The sequence below is a fragment of the Passer montanus genome, unplaced genomic scaffold, assembly GCF_014805655.1.
Source record: "Passer montanus isolate IOZ18808 unplaced genomic scaffold, ASM1480565v1 scaffold184, whole genome shotgun sequence".
Lineage (NCBI taxonomy): Eukaryota > Metazoa > Chordata > Aves > Passeriformes > Passeridae > Passer > Passer montanus.
This window is the reverse complement of record NW_024365826.1, coordinates 344,667-362,963: the sequence shown is the minus strand read 5'-3', so window position 1 is coordinate 362,963 and position 18,297 is coordinate 344,667. Positions and strand designations below refer to the sequence as shown.

Here is an 18,297-nt window from a genome sequence, read left to right as displayed (position 1 = left end):
CCTTCAGTGACAAGGTCATATGGCTGTCAGTGCCTGGGAGAGCATATTGGGGGCCCACTTGGCTGTTTATTCATGGTTCTGTGTCATATCTCAACTACTTGTTGGGAAAACCTCTTAGAACTGATGAAAATTAATTTATTCATAGTTAGTGATTCATTCTTGTGTTTCACTGGAAATGCTTTTGTTCTCTTTTCTTCCCTGCAGCTTTTGAACCCAGGCTGTTTGAATGTGAAGAAGGTGGCAGCTATCTATCAGCAGGCACTGACCCAGTTCCTGAGCAAACGGAACAGCCCCCTTACATTCTCCATGTTCCATGATCTCTTCAAACGCTTCCCAGTAAGTGCTGCTGGCTCTGTTGTCTTCTGCTGCCTCCAAAGTATGATTATAATTCTGGGCAAAGCAGGGAGAGAAACCTCTCTGCTTTATTGCAGACATTTGAAATTGCTGTCAGGTTTCCTTGGGTTTTCACCTGCTCAGACTCTTAAACTCAGACTCAGTTTTTATAGCAGCACTGCAGGAGGCCAGGACTTATTTATGGTTTGGGCTGGGATACTGCATGCAGAAAGCAGGTGAACAGCAGACTGCTCTTTAAAACACAGCCTAAGAAGCTTTACTTTTTTACCAGTATTCAAGACAACATAGATGAGCAAGGTTTGCACAAAGGCAAAACAGGTCACCTTGTTTGAACAACCAGTGTAGCTCCTGTCCAGTTCTGCTCTCACTGCATGCTCAATTTAGCAATTTTCTTCCAAGAAGGCTGAGGAGTGTAAAGTCTAATTGGAATCTAATCTTCAAGGTTGATATTCAGACAGTGCAAGTGTCTGAAATGTTTAGGGTATTTCCTGCAAGCTTGACCCAAGCCTGGGGCTGGTCTCTTCTATGAGGACAGCCAGTTCTTAAGAAACAGGCCATGGGCCTGAATGTCATACACTTCTTCAGGGGTTTCTAGGTCAGAGCAAGCTGGAGACAGCTGCCAGAAACCCTTTCTCCAAACCTTTTAGAATTGATGGCTGATGTGAGGGTGGGAGGAGATGTAGGCTTGTGTAACTGGGGCGGGATGCTTCCAGGCTGAGGACTCCATCCAGGAGAGAGTTCCTCTGCTTGCCAGGTTTGTTAGGGCACCAGCCCATGATACCTTGTACCTTTGAGAAATGGAGGGAGAGCAGGGCTGTGTGTTGCCCACATGGACAGCAAACTTAAGATCCCATCTGCAGGTTTCTAAAGCCTTTGGACTCCATGTAACTGTTCTTTGTGGAATTATCTTTTAAAATCACCACATCTACATGTCTTTGTAAATACCTCCAGGGATGGTGACTCAACCATTTCCCTGAGAAGCCTGTGCTAGTGCCTGACAACCCTTTCAGTGAAGAGATTTGTCCTTATGCCTAATGTAAACCTCCTCATGTGCAGCTTTAGGTCCTTTCCTTTTGTCCTGTCATCTGTTCCCTGGGAGGAGAGACCACCCCACACAACTCACCATGTTCTTCTTTGCCTGGGACTGGGGCTGTGCACAATGTGAATTGACACTACACAAAGTGTCAGCCAGATGCAGACTTTAATTTTCACTTGGCAGAGTACAGGGGGTGAAAAATGCTTGCCTGATTTTTCCAGGTGAAAGAGCTTTGCTGCTGCTTTTTGTTGTGATCAAGATTTCACTCAGAGCTGGTGTGAAAAAAACTGTCAATTTTCAAATAAACTGTTGCTGATTTCTGGGCACTTCTCTTTCTTGTATCATTTTCTTCTTACTCTGGAGGCTGTGTAAAATATAGACTTTTTTGCTTGAAAAAACAAACCTGTCAGCAAACCACTAATGAGAGGCTGTGTCTTTCTTTGTTACAGATCATGTGTAAGCCATTAGTAGATACTCTGGTTGAGTTTATCACAGCAGCAACCAGGCAACATCAGCAGGTAAGAATGAAAGTAAACAAACAAAGCTGTATAACAGTCAGTCAGAGAAGTAACTTAAACATGGCAGCTCAGATGATTTTTAATATGTTTATAATATACTTTTAGGGCTGCCAAATTTTGGAAGTGGCTTTCAGAGGGGCAGAGCTTTTGCAAGTACAGCCTTGCTGCTTCAGGTGTGTGAATCTGTGGAAGTGACACACAATATATCCACAGTGATGAGAGTTCTTTGGTAGCATCTCCTTTAAAAACTGCCTGCAGCTCTCAGGGTTGAGGCCTGGTTGTGGTAGGGGTTGACTCCATTGCTTATTCCTTGATTACCTCCTTCTTGGTGAGATGTTCCTCAGTATTAATGGAGTGTGCTGTGGTCCCTGCCTCCTCATGCTACCTCGAGGTCAGTCTGTTCTGTGCCTTGCTGGCTGTCCTGCATTTTAAAGTCTGTGTGCTGCTGTATGTAGTTTAAAACCACCTGTACCACAGATCTGATTTTTGATGGTTCATTGCCTGTGCCTGACTAACACAAAATTAGTGGAGCCTTATCAATAAAACATTGCAGGGTGAGTGCACAGCTCAGTGTTGCTGGAGCAGGGAATGAGGCCTGTCTGGATTTTCAGTGCACTGGGGGGGCCTTCCACACAGTTAATAACCAAAACCCCTCTAGGCCAGTAGCACTGCCTCCAACTTTCCCACCCCCCAGCTGTACCCTGTGTCTGTCCCCTGCAGAAGTGCATCTAGATTGATCTCCCTGTGTCATAAATAGCTGTTTTATTGTTTCTGATCATTGGAGGGAATGTGGAGGGGTAGGTATGTGTTTTGTAGGGCTGCTTTACATTGTCAGTGTAAATTGCAGTTCAGACTGTTTTACCCAACAGGAATGGCTTTGATTTAAAGAAGACAAAAAAAAAAAAAAGTGAATGGAGCTATTAATAATTTCAGTGGATGATAATAAGGATGTGTTACACAAACAACAAATTAATTGTAAGGCACATACTTGATCCCATCCTCAAGAGACCAGAACAGCATCCCAAGCAGACAGCTCCATTATGTGGAGCTTCCATTATCTTTCTTCTCCACAGGGAATAGCATTCTGCTTCTTCCAGGGCTTCCACCAAGCTGCTTGAGCTTTGTTTGCAGAGCCTGTTTGCCTGTGGGTGGGAGGAGTAGGGGAGGACATGTGGAGTGTGTGGGAGCTGGGTACAGAAATGGATATACTGCTGTTCAAACAAAGGCACATGGAGAGTGAGCTCTGGTAAGCCTGTGGAGTTTGGAGATGCAGCTTTACACTTTTTCTGCAGTGCTTCCTTTTCAGGAATTCTGGCTTCCCAGCATCAAATGTCCAGTTTGTCAGGTCTTCAGTTCAATTTCCCACTGATTCTCAGTGCAAATGTGTTTTGGTGGTATCCTGGTGGGTAGGGTAGAAGTCAAGCTAGGTGGGTATATATGGCAAAGTGATGTGGGTAAAGCAGGGGGGTAACTTCTCCCTGGCAGCCTCTGGGAAAATGAGGTGGAAGGACTCAGCTTCCAAAAGGGCTGTCCTAACTCAAGGGTACTGAAAACACCAAAGCTCTCATGACACTCTGAATTTGGCCAGCCCTGACAACAGAGAGGCGAGTGGGGTGGTCTTCCACTTTTAGCCCTGAATATTGGCTTCTAATCATTAAACTAGCTTAGTCCCAGAGACTGGAGCCTTAATTCCTGTTCTAACACTCCACTTGTTAGTGGTGGTTGTTCTGGGTATGGCTGCTGCATCTCTAAGGACAGCTGATCCCACTGGATTCTGACTTCTGGCTGTGCAGATAGCTTGAGCAGGGTGTGCCAGGGCCACAGCAGGTGGAAGAGCCATGGAGGCTCAGCTCTGGGCAGTGGAGGCTCAGCTCTGGGCAGGTGTCTTGTGGTGCCCTGACAATGAACCCTGGGGCTCTGGGCCAGCAGGGCTGCTGCCCCAGCCAGCCTGGGGGAGGAGATGCACCTTCAGCTTGAGCTTTAAGGGAGTTGTGAACAAAATGAAAAGTGGTTTGTGAAGAGGATGTGAGGGCTGTTCCTGCCTCCTCACCCTATGTACCTGGAGGTTTGTGAGAGCAGCATGGGGGCAGGGGGTCTGTTCCACAGCTCCTCTCGGCCAGACTGGTCCCTATTTTTAGGGCCTCTAAGTAAGAACTTGTGGCCACTGGCCTACTTGCCCAGCTCTTACTTCAAGAAGCTCTGCTCTTGCTGGGGCCTCTGGTGTAAAGTTAAACTTGGTCATTGAGTGATTTGCCTGACCAGCCTGGCTGAGGTGGTTTGCAGAACACTGTGTACAGCAAGGCCTGGGGTCTGGTTAAGAAACAGCAAACCTGGACTGTGTGTGCACTGCTGTTCCTGTGCCTGCTGCAGGGCTGTCACACTCAGTTTCTGGGCAGAGGTAGCAGAGAAGATCCTGTGGGAAATGCAGGAAGCATTCAGATGCTGCTCAGCTGGCACTGGCTGGGAGAGGAGCAGCCTGGCCTCTCCAGCCCCAGCCATTACTCCTGGGGACCTCTCTGCCTGCCTGCTGCCCAGGTGTTTGTGCATTTACATCACAAAATGGGACACGAGGGTGATTTGGCTGAAAACTTACCTTGCCCTTGCACATGTAGTTTTTCTCCTCCTTTTTGCCATGTTAAAGTTAGCTTCAGTCAATTCACTTACAGCAGAGGGACAGTCTGTTCAGGGGCAGGAGTGTCTGGCTGAAAGCTGTGATTTGTTTCATCAGAGGCAGTGCTCATTAACGTGAAATTATAGCTTCTGTGAAGTCAGTACAAGAATATTGTAAAGAAGAGATTGTATGTGGACTGTTGGCTATAGCTGATGACCCAGGCAACTGGGTCTTGCACTGCTGCAGCCTTTCTGTGCATCCTGTGTCCCTCAGCTGGTCACCTCTAAAACCTGGAGAGCAGCAAACCCTCAGTGGCAGTGCTGTGTCTTTACAGCAGAGGTGTATGGAGCTATTGGGTGGGTGTTACATGCCTTTCTGGGAGCTGCTTTCCTTTGGCCTGGGTGTTTTGGAGATACTCAAAGGTTGCATCTTGATGTAGAATTTAGCAGAAGAGAAGGAAGCTTTAAAACTTTTTATAGTATAGTGACTGACATTGTCAGTCTTTTCCTCTGACACTACTCCTACATGCCTAAAGGAGCAGTGAGGTTGTTCAGCTCCATGTTGAAGTAATTTGTGAGATAAAACAACACTTGAGGAGGGGTGAGAGCTCTCAGGGCAGTTTTAAGTGTGGCTCACAGTGATTGGGTTGGTCTGTTTTCTTAGCAGTAAGCTCAACCTGTGTAACAAGTTCTAAACTGGAAAGGTGAATTTGAAGTGGTCTTACTGGGATTGAAGCTTGTACCTGTGGCCAAGTTCTGCTCCTCTGATGTTCTCCTGGGGCACAGATGCAATGCAGCAGTTTCCCTGGAAAAGGAAAGAGATGGAGAGATTAGTGTTATTTGTGAGTGGGGAAACAAAAACAATGGAGGTTTTAATCAGGGAAGGGGGTTGTCATCTCACCCTGAATTCATTTATTACCTGTTTAAACCTCTACATCAGAAAGATACAAGATGTGTGTGGCAGTGGATCTGCAAAACCTTGTTCCAGGCAGTTCATGCTTCTCAGCTCACTTCTCACCCACTGTGAGCCCACACTGGCTGCAGGACCCTGTGACTGCCCTGCTAGTTCAAATGCATTGTGCCTGTGGCAGCTGGTGCTCTGAGTGCTCAGTGATATTGGCTGGCCTGTTTTCAAACTCTGCCTTTCTTCAAGTGGGAAGTTTAAGTCCCAAACATGCCTGTGTGAAAGTTAAAATGCTTCAGGCTTTAAAAAAAATAGTGTTTGGTTGTCACTCATTTATTGAACTGAGAAATCTGGTGGTTTTTTTTGTTTGTTTTGTTTTGTTTGTGGGCTTTTTAATTTTGTTTTTTTCTACAGTTGCAGTTGGGATGCCTTTCACAAACTTTTGTTGATCCTTGCCATCCCATATGTATGTTAAACCAACATGTAACTTAAGGCTGTACTTTCTTCTGAGAATATGGCCTGCCTCATCCCTGCCATGTGTCCCTGCAGTGTTCTCTGTTGTTGAAAGAAGTGACTAGAAACTGTACAAAATCACTTGATTGCAAGCAGCAACTGTGAAGCTTTTCAAGAGGACCTTTAGAGTGGGAGAAGTGCTGCAGGTTAAAGTAAAAAAAGGGAGAAAGAGGTAAAGAATGACTTTGTAGTGCAGTCTAATCTAAGTTGTTGAATGCAGTTCTGCAGACTGAGGTGCTAAGAATCAGTCACGCTGTGACCTTGTCCTTGCAGAAATGTCTTCAGTGGCAGGAGAATGGGGCCAGTGCCCACATCACAATCTTTTGGTACATCCAGGCAGGTCTGAGAGCTCTTCCTTACAGACAAGGTGCTGCACCAGAGTGAAGTGCAGCTTCCTGAAGTGCAGCTGCCATTCCTGGAGGGCAGTGACCAGGCACGTGCCTGTCACACTCTGATGCTCTGAGTGCTCGGGTGCAAGTGGCAGCTGGGGAAAGAGACCCAGGGATAGCTGGTATGGGGCAATGACAGCTCATCACAAGGGGAGCCTGCAGTGTCCCTTTGAGTTGTCCTGGTGCTAGTGAATTGTGGTGAGTGGCTGGCACAGATCTCACTGGCAGTGCAGTTAGCCAGCAGAACGTGTGTGCTGCTGACAGCATGGGGGAGGCTTCTGCCGTTTCATGGATGAAGCTTGTTCCACAAGCACTAAACATATTCTCTCAAATTCTGTTTGGAGAAAAATGTGTGTGAGCTAGTCCTCACTTCCTCCTTTCTTAGGACAATTCATTCCTACTGCTGCATTTACTTTCCAGGAGACCTTGACCATCACATTACTTCCTTGTGCCTGTTTCAGTGGGTGTAGCGTTGCTCTTTCAATATGCACAAAAACCTGTTTTTTTGGTTTGTGCTGATGGAGCATAAATCAGGGATCAAGATGTGTTTAATTTGATGATTATTGCATGACTCAGCTACATACCAGAACCCTCCTGAGCCTTAGGTGAGGAATGTCTTCCTGGTTTATTTTTAGCTGTATTGGTCTGATGAGCAGAGCTACAGTAACATCTAATTCTGTAACTGTGCAGTCCTGGGCTATCCCTGGGCTGAGGCTGCTGCTGCACAAACCCCTCAGTGCTGCCCTGGTGATTGTGGTGGGGTTCTCACTGCAGTATTCCCCCATGCCCATTGATGGGGACTGCATGAGTCCATGAACTAATGTTTCTACCCTCAAAACTCTCTCTGATGAGCGTGAGGATCAGGTGAAGAGGGAGAAGTGTGGCTCCCTGCACTGCAGTCCCAGCTGTGCTGCTGATGCAGGCTCCTGCAGGCTCCCAGCTGGAAACAGGCTGCAGCACAGCCTCTGGAAGCCTGGCCTGGAACAGCTGTGCTTTTCCCTGAGAGGTCCAGCTTGTTGGCCAGCAGTGTTGGAACCAGTTTGGAAATGAGCACTAATAAATGAAAATTACTACTGCCAGGAGTAAGGTGCTGTCTCCATCTTGCTCGTGGCAGACACTTAAAACCTTTTCTAGTGTGAAACTTTCCATGGGTTTACAGAAATGGTTTCATATCCATCCCTTGTTGTTTTCCTTTGGGAAGGGCACTGGGAGTGTACACATCAACACAATTGCTAAGAGCCTCTGCAATTACTTTTGCACTGTGGTCATACATCCATTTGAATACATTTCTGCCTTCTTATTTACATTCAAAGCCATATTGATTGAGGATGTTGCAGTAGCTGGAAGCATAATGAGGCTGTATTTGTCCATCAAGTGAGTTTATTTTCTGTGATTTGGCTGGAACTCTGCAGAGCTGATGTAAGTGCAGAGCTGTCATGAAACTAATGAAAGTAATTTTACTTAGTGTGGGAATGAGAATGGGCACTGAGACAGAGTTCAAAATGTCATCTTATGTCATACAGATTCATTAGTATTTCAGAATGTGTTTTTGTAAAGCTGTCTGTGACAAGGAACCCTTTAAGATCTGTCTGATAGAGAGTGTATTTTAGGTAAGTTGCTAATTAATCTTGGTGCTTTGGCAGTCTCCCCAAAGGGATCAAACATATATAGACAGAATTTTACAGAACTGAAGAAGGTCTGTGCCAGAGCTGCCGTCACCAGAGAAGTAAAATATCATCCCAAATTCCTGCCAAAGAGGTCTTGGCTGGTTGACAGTTGTCCTTCTGAACAGTTTATGTTCTATGTGAATATCTAAGTTAAAAATTAATTAAACTTTAATGCAGCAAGAGCAGTAAAAGTGCTGCAAAGCCTCAGAAGCCAGCACCCCTCTGTGTGAGTGTTTGGGAGTATTTCACTTCATGCTGGGGGAGATGAATGGATCCCCACATTAATGCACCATGCCCTGCCTGTGTGCTCACAGATAGCTGCCAGCAGGTAGTAGAGGAAGAGCTTGTTATGGAACATTTTGCATAAGCTGTTACTAAAAATGAAGCAAAATAAACCTCCCCAGATAAGAACAGCACCAGTTCAGCTCTACCTCCTTTGCATGAGGAATGAGCCCTGGGCAGGCAGCTGGGGGAGTGAGCAATGGGCCATGAGTGAAAGGCTCCCTTCCTTCAGAGCATCCTCTGTCCCTTGGCACAGTCACACACCCTGTCCTGTGTCCTCTGTCAGGTGTCACTGGTGGTCAGAGCTTCAGGAGGTGAGTTGTCCCCAGGCAGTGAGATCCCAGGGATGCAGTGCTGGAGAGGTGCTGTCAGTCAAATCCTACCTTTTCATCTTCCTTGGGTCAGTATGTGCCGTCTCCTCAATAAAAAGAAACCATTTGCAGCTGGAAAATCTATGTCAAGCTGACATGCTTTGGCTCCAGTCAGTGTCCTGTTCCTGTTTGTGTTTTGCGTGAGGGGATGGTCAAGGAGAGTCTGTGTTGTGCAAGGTGAGGCTGAGCTATGGGTGGGCTCTTGGGCATGTTTGATCTATTTCATCACAAGCCAGCAAAGCCCTGGGACATGAGCTAGCTCTGGATGTGTAAACTGTCCACTGAAGTTGAAGGGAAGGCAGTTAAATTCTTAGATGCTTTGCTGGGTCAGAGCCAGAGTGCTCTACATTTTTGTATGGAGATTTTTAGTTCCCAGACCTTTAGGATGGTTGTGCATGTGGACTTTATTGCATCCCAACCTTGCATTTTTGAGAGTGTTTCTTGCAGTGGGATTGCACAGAAAAACCATTTTCCTTTGATGAGCAGGAGAACATTGACAGCATTTATAAATAGTCTCTGATGTTTTTGGAAAGGCTTCTGATGCCACAGCAAAATGTGTCTCCCTGAGGAGTTGCTTTTTAAGCTGCTTTCTTACTTGTGTTTCTCTCTTACTTGTGTGAAATGGTTGAAAATTTAAAAAGGTATGTTTAAATTTTTCAGGTCCTCCTGACTGCATTTAAAGCTGAGTGCTCAAAATCCTATGACATGAGTTTTCACTTTTATTTGCATTGAGAACTTGGTGTATTTCAGTTTAATGTGGACCCCTGTCACTGAACCTGCAGGGTTTCTTGGAAGCATCATACATGTTGTGAGATGTTTATGTTTGTTTGTTTTTAATTCTAACAGATATTTTTTGTTGTACTTCTTGGTGCCTTCTAATGGCCTCTGTCTTTGCTGAAGTGTCTGCAGAAGTGTCAGACACTTGCCTGCATTGCCCACAAACAAATGCATAGTGATACCAGCATTAATTGACTGGCACAGAGACACTGCCCTGTTATCTCTGTATTCCACCATACACAATGCAGCACAAGCAGAACATGAAAAAGCTTCTATTTGCCTCTTTGTTGTGATTCTGGAGATCTAGGCTGTATTTATTTTGCTAACTGCTGTTCAGCTGATTGTGTTGATGATCATGTAGCAAATCCTCAGTAATGGAGAAAACATTCCAGTTTGTTGCTGGGAAGAAATAAGAAAATGTAAAGGTCACATAAACTCTAATTCTTGCTGTAGACACAGCTGCTGTAAGAGCTGTCCAAGGAGGGAAGTGCTCCAGAGCAGAAGCAGCCCTGCATGTAGGATGGACTTGCTGAGTTAGATCTAAACCATATTGCAGTGATGTTCCAACTCTGAGTAATTTCCTAGCTTACTAAATTAAACTTGCCATCTGACACATGGGGAGTTGATAGTTTTTAAAAAGCAAGTTGATAGTTTTTAAAAAGAGATTGAACCACCCAAGTGTGTTGTGCTCAGCCTCCCAAACACAGCCCCTCCAACAGTTTGAGGAGTAGGTGTTTGTGGAGCAAATGGGAAAAGTTTGCTTGGAGACAGGGTCATTGCCATGTATTTAATAATGGCATAACAAACACACGAGGGGAAGAAGTGGCTGTGGTGTGAGAAAATGAGCTACTCTCAGTGATATGGACCCAAGATATATTAATGTTGGATAGAATCCTGTTGAAGTTCTGGGGAATGATTTATATTCTCTTTACAGTGAGATCTTGGTGTGGGAGTACTAGGAGGTGTGTTGGAAGGGTGTTTTGTTAGCAAGTGAAAAAAGATTAGGGCTTCTGCAGCATGAAATGAAATGCCAGTCTGGGCTCTGCTCACTGACAAGGATGTCCCCAAGTCTTTGTGTACCAAGTGGCAGGTCCATTTTTGTTGTAGTGTGGGGGTGTGGGAGTAGTGGGGCTTGGCTGCTTCTCTTTCTGCTTTCCCTTGGCACATATTAAAATGCCACTCTGCAGAAGCTGAAGCACAAGAAAGGAGTTCAGGTGTCCCTGCAGGATTTTTCAGCAGCCTCCACACAGAACAGTTTCCAGCCCTGTCCCTCTTCCCAAGGGGACTGTGCCCTCTCTCTTGTCATCATGCTTCTCTCAGTGGATTCTGCAAAATGAAAAGAGGTCTGCTGGTGAGCATCCAAAATAATGAATCTTCAAAGTTCAACCCAGTACAATTTCCAACTTTTTAATTTTTTTTTTTCTTAGCAATGTTTATTATTTCAATATTCCAAGCTAACAATTTTACTGGTGTGCAAGTACCTTTTTTTCTTATACTGTATGAAGGCTAAACTTCAGTGGTTGATGTTTGAGTGAATTGGAATTCTAATTTCTCATTATCTGCTGATAAATGTTCTCACAAGATGGAAACCTTTGTTCTTGCAGCATCAAGCCTGGTCTAGTGCATCAGGGGCAGCAGCTAAAAGCACACAGTGCCTAGGCAACATGGGCTTTTTTTAAACATGTGCTGCTCTTAAGTCTCCTAAATTATTAAATTAGACTTCAGCAAAGTCTCCTTAAATAGGCTGCATTATGCTGTAGCTGCCTTCTGATTTGCCTCAAGAAAATCCTGTTGCAGGTCTCTTCTGAATTGAGGGGTTTGCTTTGTTGTGCAGAGGAGACATCTGGGCTGGAAAGTGTTGGGAGGAGCAGTGAGGGTGAGGCAGCTGGGGGACAGTTTGGTTTTGGTCTTACCAACGTGTGTGAGTAACTTGAGGTGTCAGGGGAGCCTCTTGGTGTTCAATACTACAATATCTAAGTAATAAATAAATAGAAATTGCTAATTCCCCAATTGGGGATGGGTTGGTTTGGGGTTTTTTTTAATAGGAAAGCCAAACCATCCTTGAGAGAAAGGAGAGCGTCCCAGATGATTTCCTGAGAGGTTTCTTGGTCGTGTTTCTTTGAGCCTCAGATACTGGGATGTCCTGCAAGTCTTTGCTTTGATTTCTTAACAAAAGAACATTTCTTGCTCTGATGTTTAGAGTGAGAAACTTGTAAAAGCAAGGTAGAAATGCTCCAAAATAAACAGGGTCATATTAAGAATCCAAATTGTTTTACATTATTTTTTTAAATTGTGACTGTATCCTTAATTGAGGAGAGAAGAAGAAAATGGGCATATTTTCTGATTATTATTTTTAATGTGGGAAAGGGAGGCTTGGTTGCACTGCACAGAGTCCATTCCTGTTCTTTTCTCCTCTGCTCTCAGTGTGTCCCGTGGTACCAGTATTCCCCACCAGGGTTTCACTCCTGTGCATTACAGGAAGAGCAAAAAAACATCAGAGCTCACAGATGCTAATTTCTGCTCTGCTGCTGATTTATCTTGTGTCCTCATGGCTCACTTAATTATGGCATCTTCTCATTTTTTCAAGAATTTAGGGTAATAATATATTGACTTTTCTTGGAGCAAAATATTAAGACTGATTTGCCTTCCTGATATGGTAAGTGGTTACCCCAGGGAGAAATAAATCTCTGTGTTGACCAAAGCAGCAGTCCAATATCTGGATTGCTGTGTCCCAAGGGTCTGCCTGTTGGCCTCTGTGAAAGAAGAGCACAAGGTTTTCCCCAGCCCTGAATGCTCACGAGGGGTGATTTTAGATGATTGGCTTTAAAGCATTTACAGCATGGTGTGGCAAAAGCTGATAGGCCAAGAAACACCTATAGTGTATTGTAATTAGTTGGCTTCTGATTGTGATGGATGAATTATAACATCTGTATTGTCTCACTCTTCTCATGAGACTGAAAATAGAATAAAAGTTTTTAAAACACCTCTCAGTTGCCCCATCTCTGGGTCAGAAAAGGGCTTAACCAACACTCACCATTTTGTTGTTTGCCAGTGAAATACTCGGAGCTGGTATCTAATACCATGGATTATTTTATATGTTTGTTGTTTTGACTGCCCAAATGTCCTGCAGACCCTTCACCTGAGGCAGAAAACCTGCCAGTGCAGCCCAGTATTTATCATGCAGCTGTCCTCTGAAAAACTGCCCTGTCAGATCTCTCTGTGGGTGTGGACTCCTCTCTACTTCCTTTAAAATACAGCAACTTCTTAGTTGTATCACTACATCTTGCTAGACTGTGGTGACCATAGAGGAAAGCTTTAATTTTTCTTTTAATTATTTATTTTCCTAGCTGCCACCAGAGCAGTGCTGAAGGGAGCAGCTGTACCTGTGCACTCTTGTACTGGGCACAGATGTCCTGAGCAATGAGCAGGCTCTCCCAAATGGCCCCTCTGGTTAGTCAAGTGCAAGTTGAGGCTTTTCCTCTGGCGAGAACATCCTCCAGAACATTGTTTGTAGGAGAAGCAAGCATGGCAAAAGTCCATGCAGTGAGGAGAATGTGATTGCAGAGTCCCTGGTTAAACAGAGTAATGATGGTTTAGGGCATGAAGAAACCTGTGTGGGTGAATGCTGTCTATGTGGTCTGCAGGCTGTATATATAATCTGCCAGGACTGCTAGTCCTGGGATTTCTGCTGTCTCAAGTACATTGAAAACCCATCTGCTGTGACTGTGTCAGTGAAATCAGTGAGTGTCTTTACCTGTAGGCTCTGGGCTGACACAGCTTGTGCAGGTGCAGCTGCATTATATGAAGGTGGTTTGTGTGGGCTGGAGCTCAATCCACATTTTCAGCCAGACTGAGCAGCAGTGGTTAAAGTGCTTGTCATGCTACAGCCATTTTCAGGTTGTGGAGGAGGAGGAGGATGTGGCAGTGTAACTTATGGGATGAACTTTGTGTTGTCTGGCAAGTGCTCAGTCCCAGCAGAATGAAGTGAGCAGCTCATCTGATCCATCAACTGCTGCTCTTCAGAGCCCTGGCAATGGTAGTGAAATCAACAGTTTACTCAACTTCCCCTTGCTACTGCCCAGAGCAGGACATCTGAGCCTGGTGGAGAGGTTTATGAAGGATAATAAAATAGAGAGGAGAGGGGAATTAGCAGGAGGGGTGGGAAGATGGAGATTCCTTCACAGCCAGTTTTGTCTCTGCTTCCAGGAAGCTTTGTTCTTTTTCAGAGGAAAGGTAGCATAACCTGAAACCCAAAAGCAGAGTATCCAAAGTAGGGACCAAAGTCTGATGTAGCTCCACATCCTGTGCTTTTCCTCTACTTGGAGGCACTTTTGCCATCCCTGAGTCTTGGTCTTGGGCCTGTCTCATGGGGAAGAGGGATCCAGCTCACCTGCTACTTCAGCAGGTCATGACCAGGTGATTGCTCTTCCTTTTTTCCATTGTTGAGGTAGTGACTGGAAGTTGACCTGCACTGGGAATTATTGTTTGGATGTATGTTCTGACAGTCCCAGGGAGGACACACAACCCCTTTTGTTTGCAGACTGCTGTTCTGCATGCTTAAACCAGCCAGAGAGAGGGAGAGGTTTGGGAATAAAAGTTAAACCCACAGAGTTCATTCATCATTTTTCTGCTCAAGAAGGCCTAAACAGATCATCTCTATGATTGTAATGGTCAAATAAGTAAGGCATGTCTTGTACGGCAATTATTTTTAGTGTACTAATTATATGTAAGCTGTTGTGAGTGGTTTTAAGGTTCCTATCAGATCTGTGAAAATCTGCATTTTTCCTGGGAAGGAAGAACAGGTGAAGATGCCTGAAGCTGGGCTGCAGTGCAGATTGGCTGATTCCAAACACTGAAGATTGCAAGAGCTTGATGACCTAGGATGTTTGGTGGGAGTACACTGAAATTGCCTTTCTTGTCCAAGGTTGTAAAACGTGATTTAGGTGTCACTTAAATGCTTTGCATGTTGTTATTAACCAGCCTTGCAAAATTTGTCTCATCCATTTGTCACAGGAACTTCATTTAAGCTGTAAAACATCATTTATTTTCATCACTTTTTAGCACAGAGAATTTTATTTCTGAGCTCATAAATCTCCTTTTTTTTTTTTTTTTTTTTTTTTTTTTTGGCAAGGCCAGGCTGAGGGAGGAACCTGCTTTCTGGCCCAGAGCATGATTCTGGGAGCACTGTGAAGGTGTGGGAGCAGGGGATGGTGGATGATGGCTGGGGTTTCTGATAAGTTTTTACTTCTGCATTCTTCTGTGATCTCTGTTTCTGGAGGCAGAAGGACAGAATGGAAATTGTCATCTGTGTCCTGCTCATGTTCTGCTGACCTTGGACAGCAACATCACACCTTGTCAGGGCTGGCTGAGGGAATGCCTTGTAAACTCCATTTCCTTGGTCTGAGGACACTGGGTGGTGGCAGGAATTACTGAATTCAGCTCCAAAGGCAGGTGGTCATACAGGAGATGTTTTCATGGTCTTTGTGGGCAGTGTGAGCTCCCTGTGACTGTCTAGTGACTGCAGTGTCCTTGTGCCAGGCAGGAACAGGGTCAGGGAAGGCTATTCTCAGGTCCCTTAATCAGAGGATAACAGGGTAAATTTGGAGTAAAAAATGATGTCTAATTTTTAAACCAAGAAATAGTTGTGTTGTTGCTCAGGTGTCTTGCATGGGCAGTTCTGCACAGCTGAACATGGCAGCCACATTCTCCTCACAATCCCAGAAGGTGTGAGCACTTTCCACGCTGAAACCTTTTACACAGCTGCTAAATGTCAGTCTTGGCTCTGCTATTTGTGTGTGCCTTGTTTCAGTAGTGGTAAATGGGAAAAAATAGCTTTTGTTACTAAAAATAGTTTTCTTAAGCCACAGCCAGGGCTTTGTCTTATCCTCCCTCCCTGTTGGATTTGAGATGTGTATGAATCACATCTGTGTGCCCAGGCTGTGTGAGAGATACTGCAGTGACATCTTGGGGATTGAGGAAAAGTCATTTGGCAAATGTTTCTTGAGCACCTCTGGCTTTCACTTTTTATATCTAAAGCATTCAAATAAGTTTTGTATGTTTTAAGTAAAGAATTGGTGTTTGATGCTTGTTCAGTGAGGATATGTGTTAAGGATCTTGACGCATAATTTCTTGTTTGTCCTTAAATTTGGAAGGAATCTTCTTCTGTCCCTCTTTTTGTCTTCCCCCAAGGAGGCCATGGAGATGCTCCAAGGGCTGGAGCCCCTCTGCTCTGGAGCCAGGCCAGAAGAGTGGGGGTGTTCACCTGGAGAAGAGAAGGCTCCAGGGACACCTTCCAGTGCCTAAAGTGGCTCCAGGAGAGCTGGAGAGGGACTTGGGACAAGGGATGGAGAGACAGGACAAGGGGGAATGGCTTCCCACTGCCAGAGGGCAGGGATGGATGGGATATTGGGAAGGGTGCTGAGGCCCTGGCACAGGGTGCCCAGAGCAGCTGGCAACATAGTTTACTGAAATTTAAAGAAAACTCATTTAGAATTTCTCATAATCTTGGGCTCTGTTCTTTTACCCAGCTTTCCTGGTAGCATTTGTCACAAATGCAGCATGTGATTCATGAGATTGCAGTCTCAGAGGGCTTGGGAAGAGAGAATTTCTAGAAGTGCAATTATTTTTTGCCATATCCCTGTTGCTGTAGAATAGTCTTAATGCTGAGGATTACACACTGAGAGCTGCTGTTTTATGCTGTGTGCTGGCACTGCATCAGATGTGCTGGCAGGGCAGGCTCTGTGCCACCAGGGAGACATCAGTGCTCTGGAATACCAGTGGCCTCTCTGCTGTGATACCACCTGTATATTTTTGTCTCCTGGACTTCTAAGAGCAGTGGAATGTTGATACTACTAAAAATCCTGCTGCTTCTTCACTTCTGAAAATGTATTTGAGTTGCACAAACCTGTAATTTTCCAGGTGAAATGTTTTCTTTATATATATATATATATATATATAAAAACATAAAGAGAATGAGGTGTTCTGGCCACACTGGTGACAAGTTTCATGTGAATGAACTTTGTTCATGCTGCAGAAACAGCAGGCAAAAAGATGATGAAAATCCATCTTCACATCTTTGGTTAGCATTTAAACTCCCCACTCCTTACAAAGTGTAAGGAGATGTGATAAGCTCTAATACTGTCCTGGGTCAGATTTAATGAGAGTTTCTGTCCTGCTGTGTGCTTGAGGCAAGCCAGGTGAACTTGCAGCCACTTTCCTGAAAGCTGGAATTGCTGTCAGGGAATTTGGAAGGTTACTCAGCTGTAGCCTGCAAACTGCTTTGGGATCACCCAGCAGAGCAGCTGTGTGAAAACTCAGAGTTGGGCTTTGGTGTGTCACAGTGCAGGCACATCTTAGGGCTCCTGCTCCTCTGATGGTGGCAGTGGTGGCTGCTGATTTCAGTGTCTTTTCTCTCAGGAGTGTGGCAGGTTTTTTCACTTGTTTGCAAAGCTACCTTCAGCCAGTATCCTGAACCACCTGGGACTGAAAAGTGTGTATTTTTGCATCAGAAACAAATGTCCTTATATTAACAGAGTGCTTTTCTTTGGAAAAACAACTCTGAATTTAGGTCATGCCTTCATCTCTTCAGGATTGCAAACAGAATCTCTGCAGTATTGCAAAGGCTTATTTGTTTTGTTCTTTTTCACAAGTGGAGTGATTGAAAATGTCTTGATCTGTTCCCCTCCATCCAGCTCACCTGGCTGGTGACTGGGGAGAGCAACTTGTGACCTACCTGCTTTCAAGAGGAGAACAGTGCCTTTGGTAGGGGTTTAATCCATATTTAAGATATTTGATGGTTAGGCCAGATGTGTTGTCCTTCTCTGTGCAGGATAAACTTGGGTTGTATGGAAACTCCACTCACACTCCTTTTCAGTGTCTGGCTGAGGTGGGTGAGCACACCTGGGAATTGCCAGCAGATTTTGGTTACTGCAGTGAGCACATTGCCTGTTTCAGGAAGAAATCACAGCCCTTTGCAGAGTGGTATTTTTGTAATTGTTGTAGATAAGAGAGAAATGAACAAAGGCACAGAAGACCTTAGGGTCAGCACTGCCCTTAGTTATTGTTTGTTCTCTGCTCCCACGTGGGCTGATAATGAGCCTTTCTGCCTTATTTAGTTGTATGTCTGATAGATATATGTGGGAGTCTGTAAGTTATCTACTGTGCCTGCCTGAATAGACTTCCCTTGTATTTAGTTGTTGTTTTTTTTTACTATTTTTACTATTTTATGGTCTTTTTAAAGACTGACATTAAGGAGAAAGTGTTTTGATTAGGCAGCTGGGTGGCTTCTAGTGCACAGGATGCACTGCATCATACAGCTCCCTCTAGAAAAAGCTCTAATCTAGCTGTCATCTGCTTGTAACTATTCTCACACATCTCATTTCAGGGACTGTGCATATGGGGGGGATGGCAGTCCTCTTTCCTAAGCTGGACTGGAGTTTGGTAGTTGGGACTCCTGAGTCTTCTGCTATTTTTGTCCATTTATGAAGTGTTGATCATGCTTGGCTCTCTCCTAGAACACTCTGTCAGGAACACAGCAGGCTTGATTTGGCACTGAGAAATTGCAGAGAGGATCTTCTGTGATATTCCTGGGGACAGTATTGTTCTGTCAGCCTCCAAAATTGCCAAATGCTTGCAAGGCATTCTAAAATACCAGTGTTGCTGGGGAGGGCAGGAGGGAGAGAGACAACTGGGTTCTCAAGTGGTTGAGCTCCTGCTCTGTGCTGGATTTTGTGGAGGAACTCTCCAAACTTCAAATTGCTGCTGGTCTGTGATTTGATGGTGAAACATGCAGCTGGTCATGTGTAAAAGACACATCATGAATATATTAAAGGTAAATGATGAGCTGTGAGAAATGACAAGGGTTGAAAGTATTGATG

The 18,297-nt window shown here is 44.8% G+C and overlaps 1 protein-coding gene across 1 annotated transcript in view; it reads left to right on the top strand.

Moving 5' to 3' along the window:
* MYBBP1A (MYB binding protein 1a) overlaps positions 1–18,297 on the top strand; it is a 54,423-nt gene that overhangs the window by 18,488 nt on the left and 17,638 nt on the right. Inside the window, exons 22-23 of the mRNA XM_039705781.1 lie at positions 205–336; positions 1,840–1,908. Of these exons, the coding sequence (XP_039561715.1) occupies positions 205–336; positions 1,840–1,908 (201 nt within the window). The remainder of the gene's footprint in view (positions 1–204; positions 337–1,839; positions 1,909–18,297) is intronic.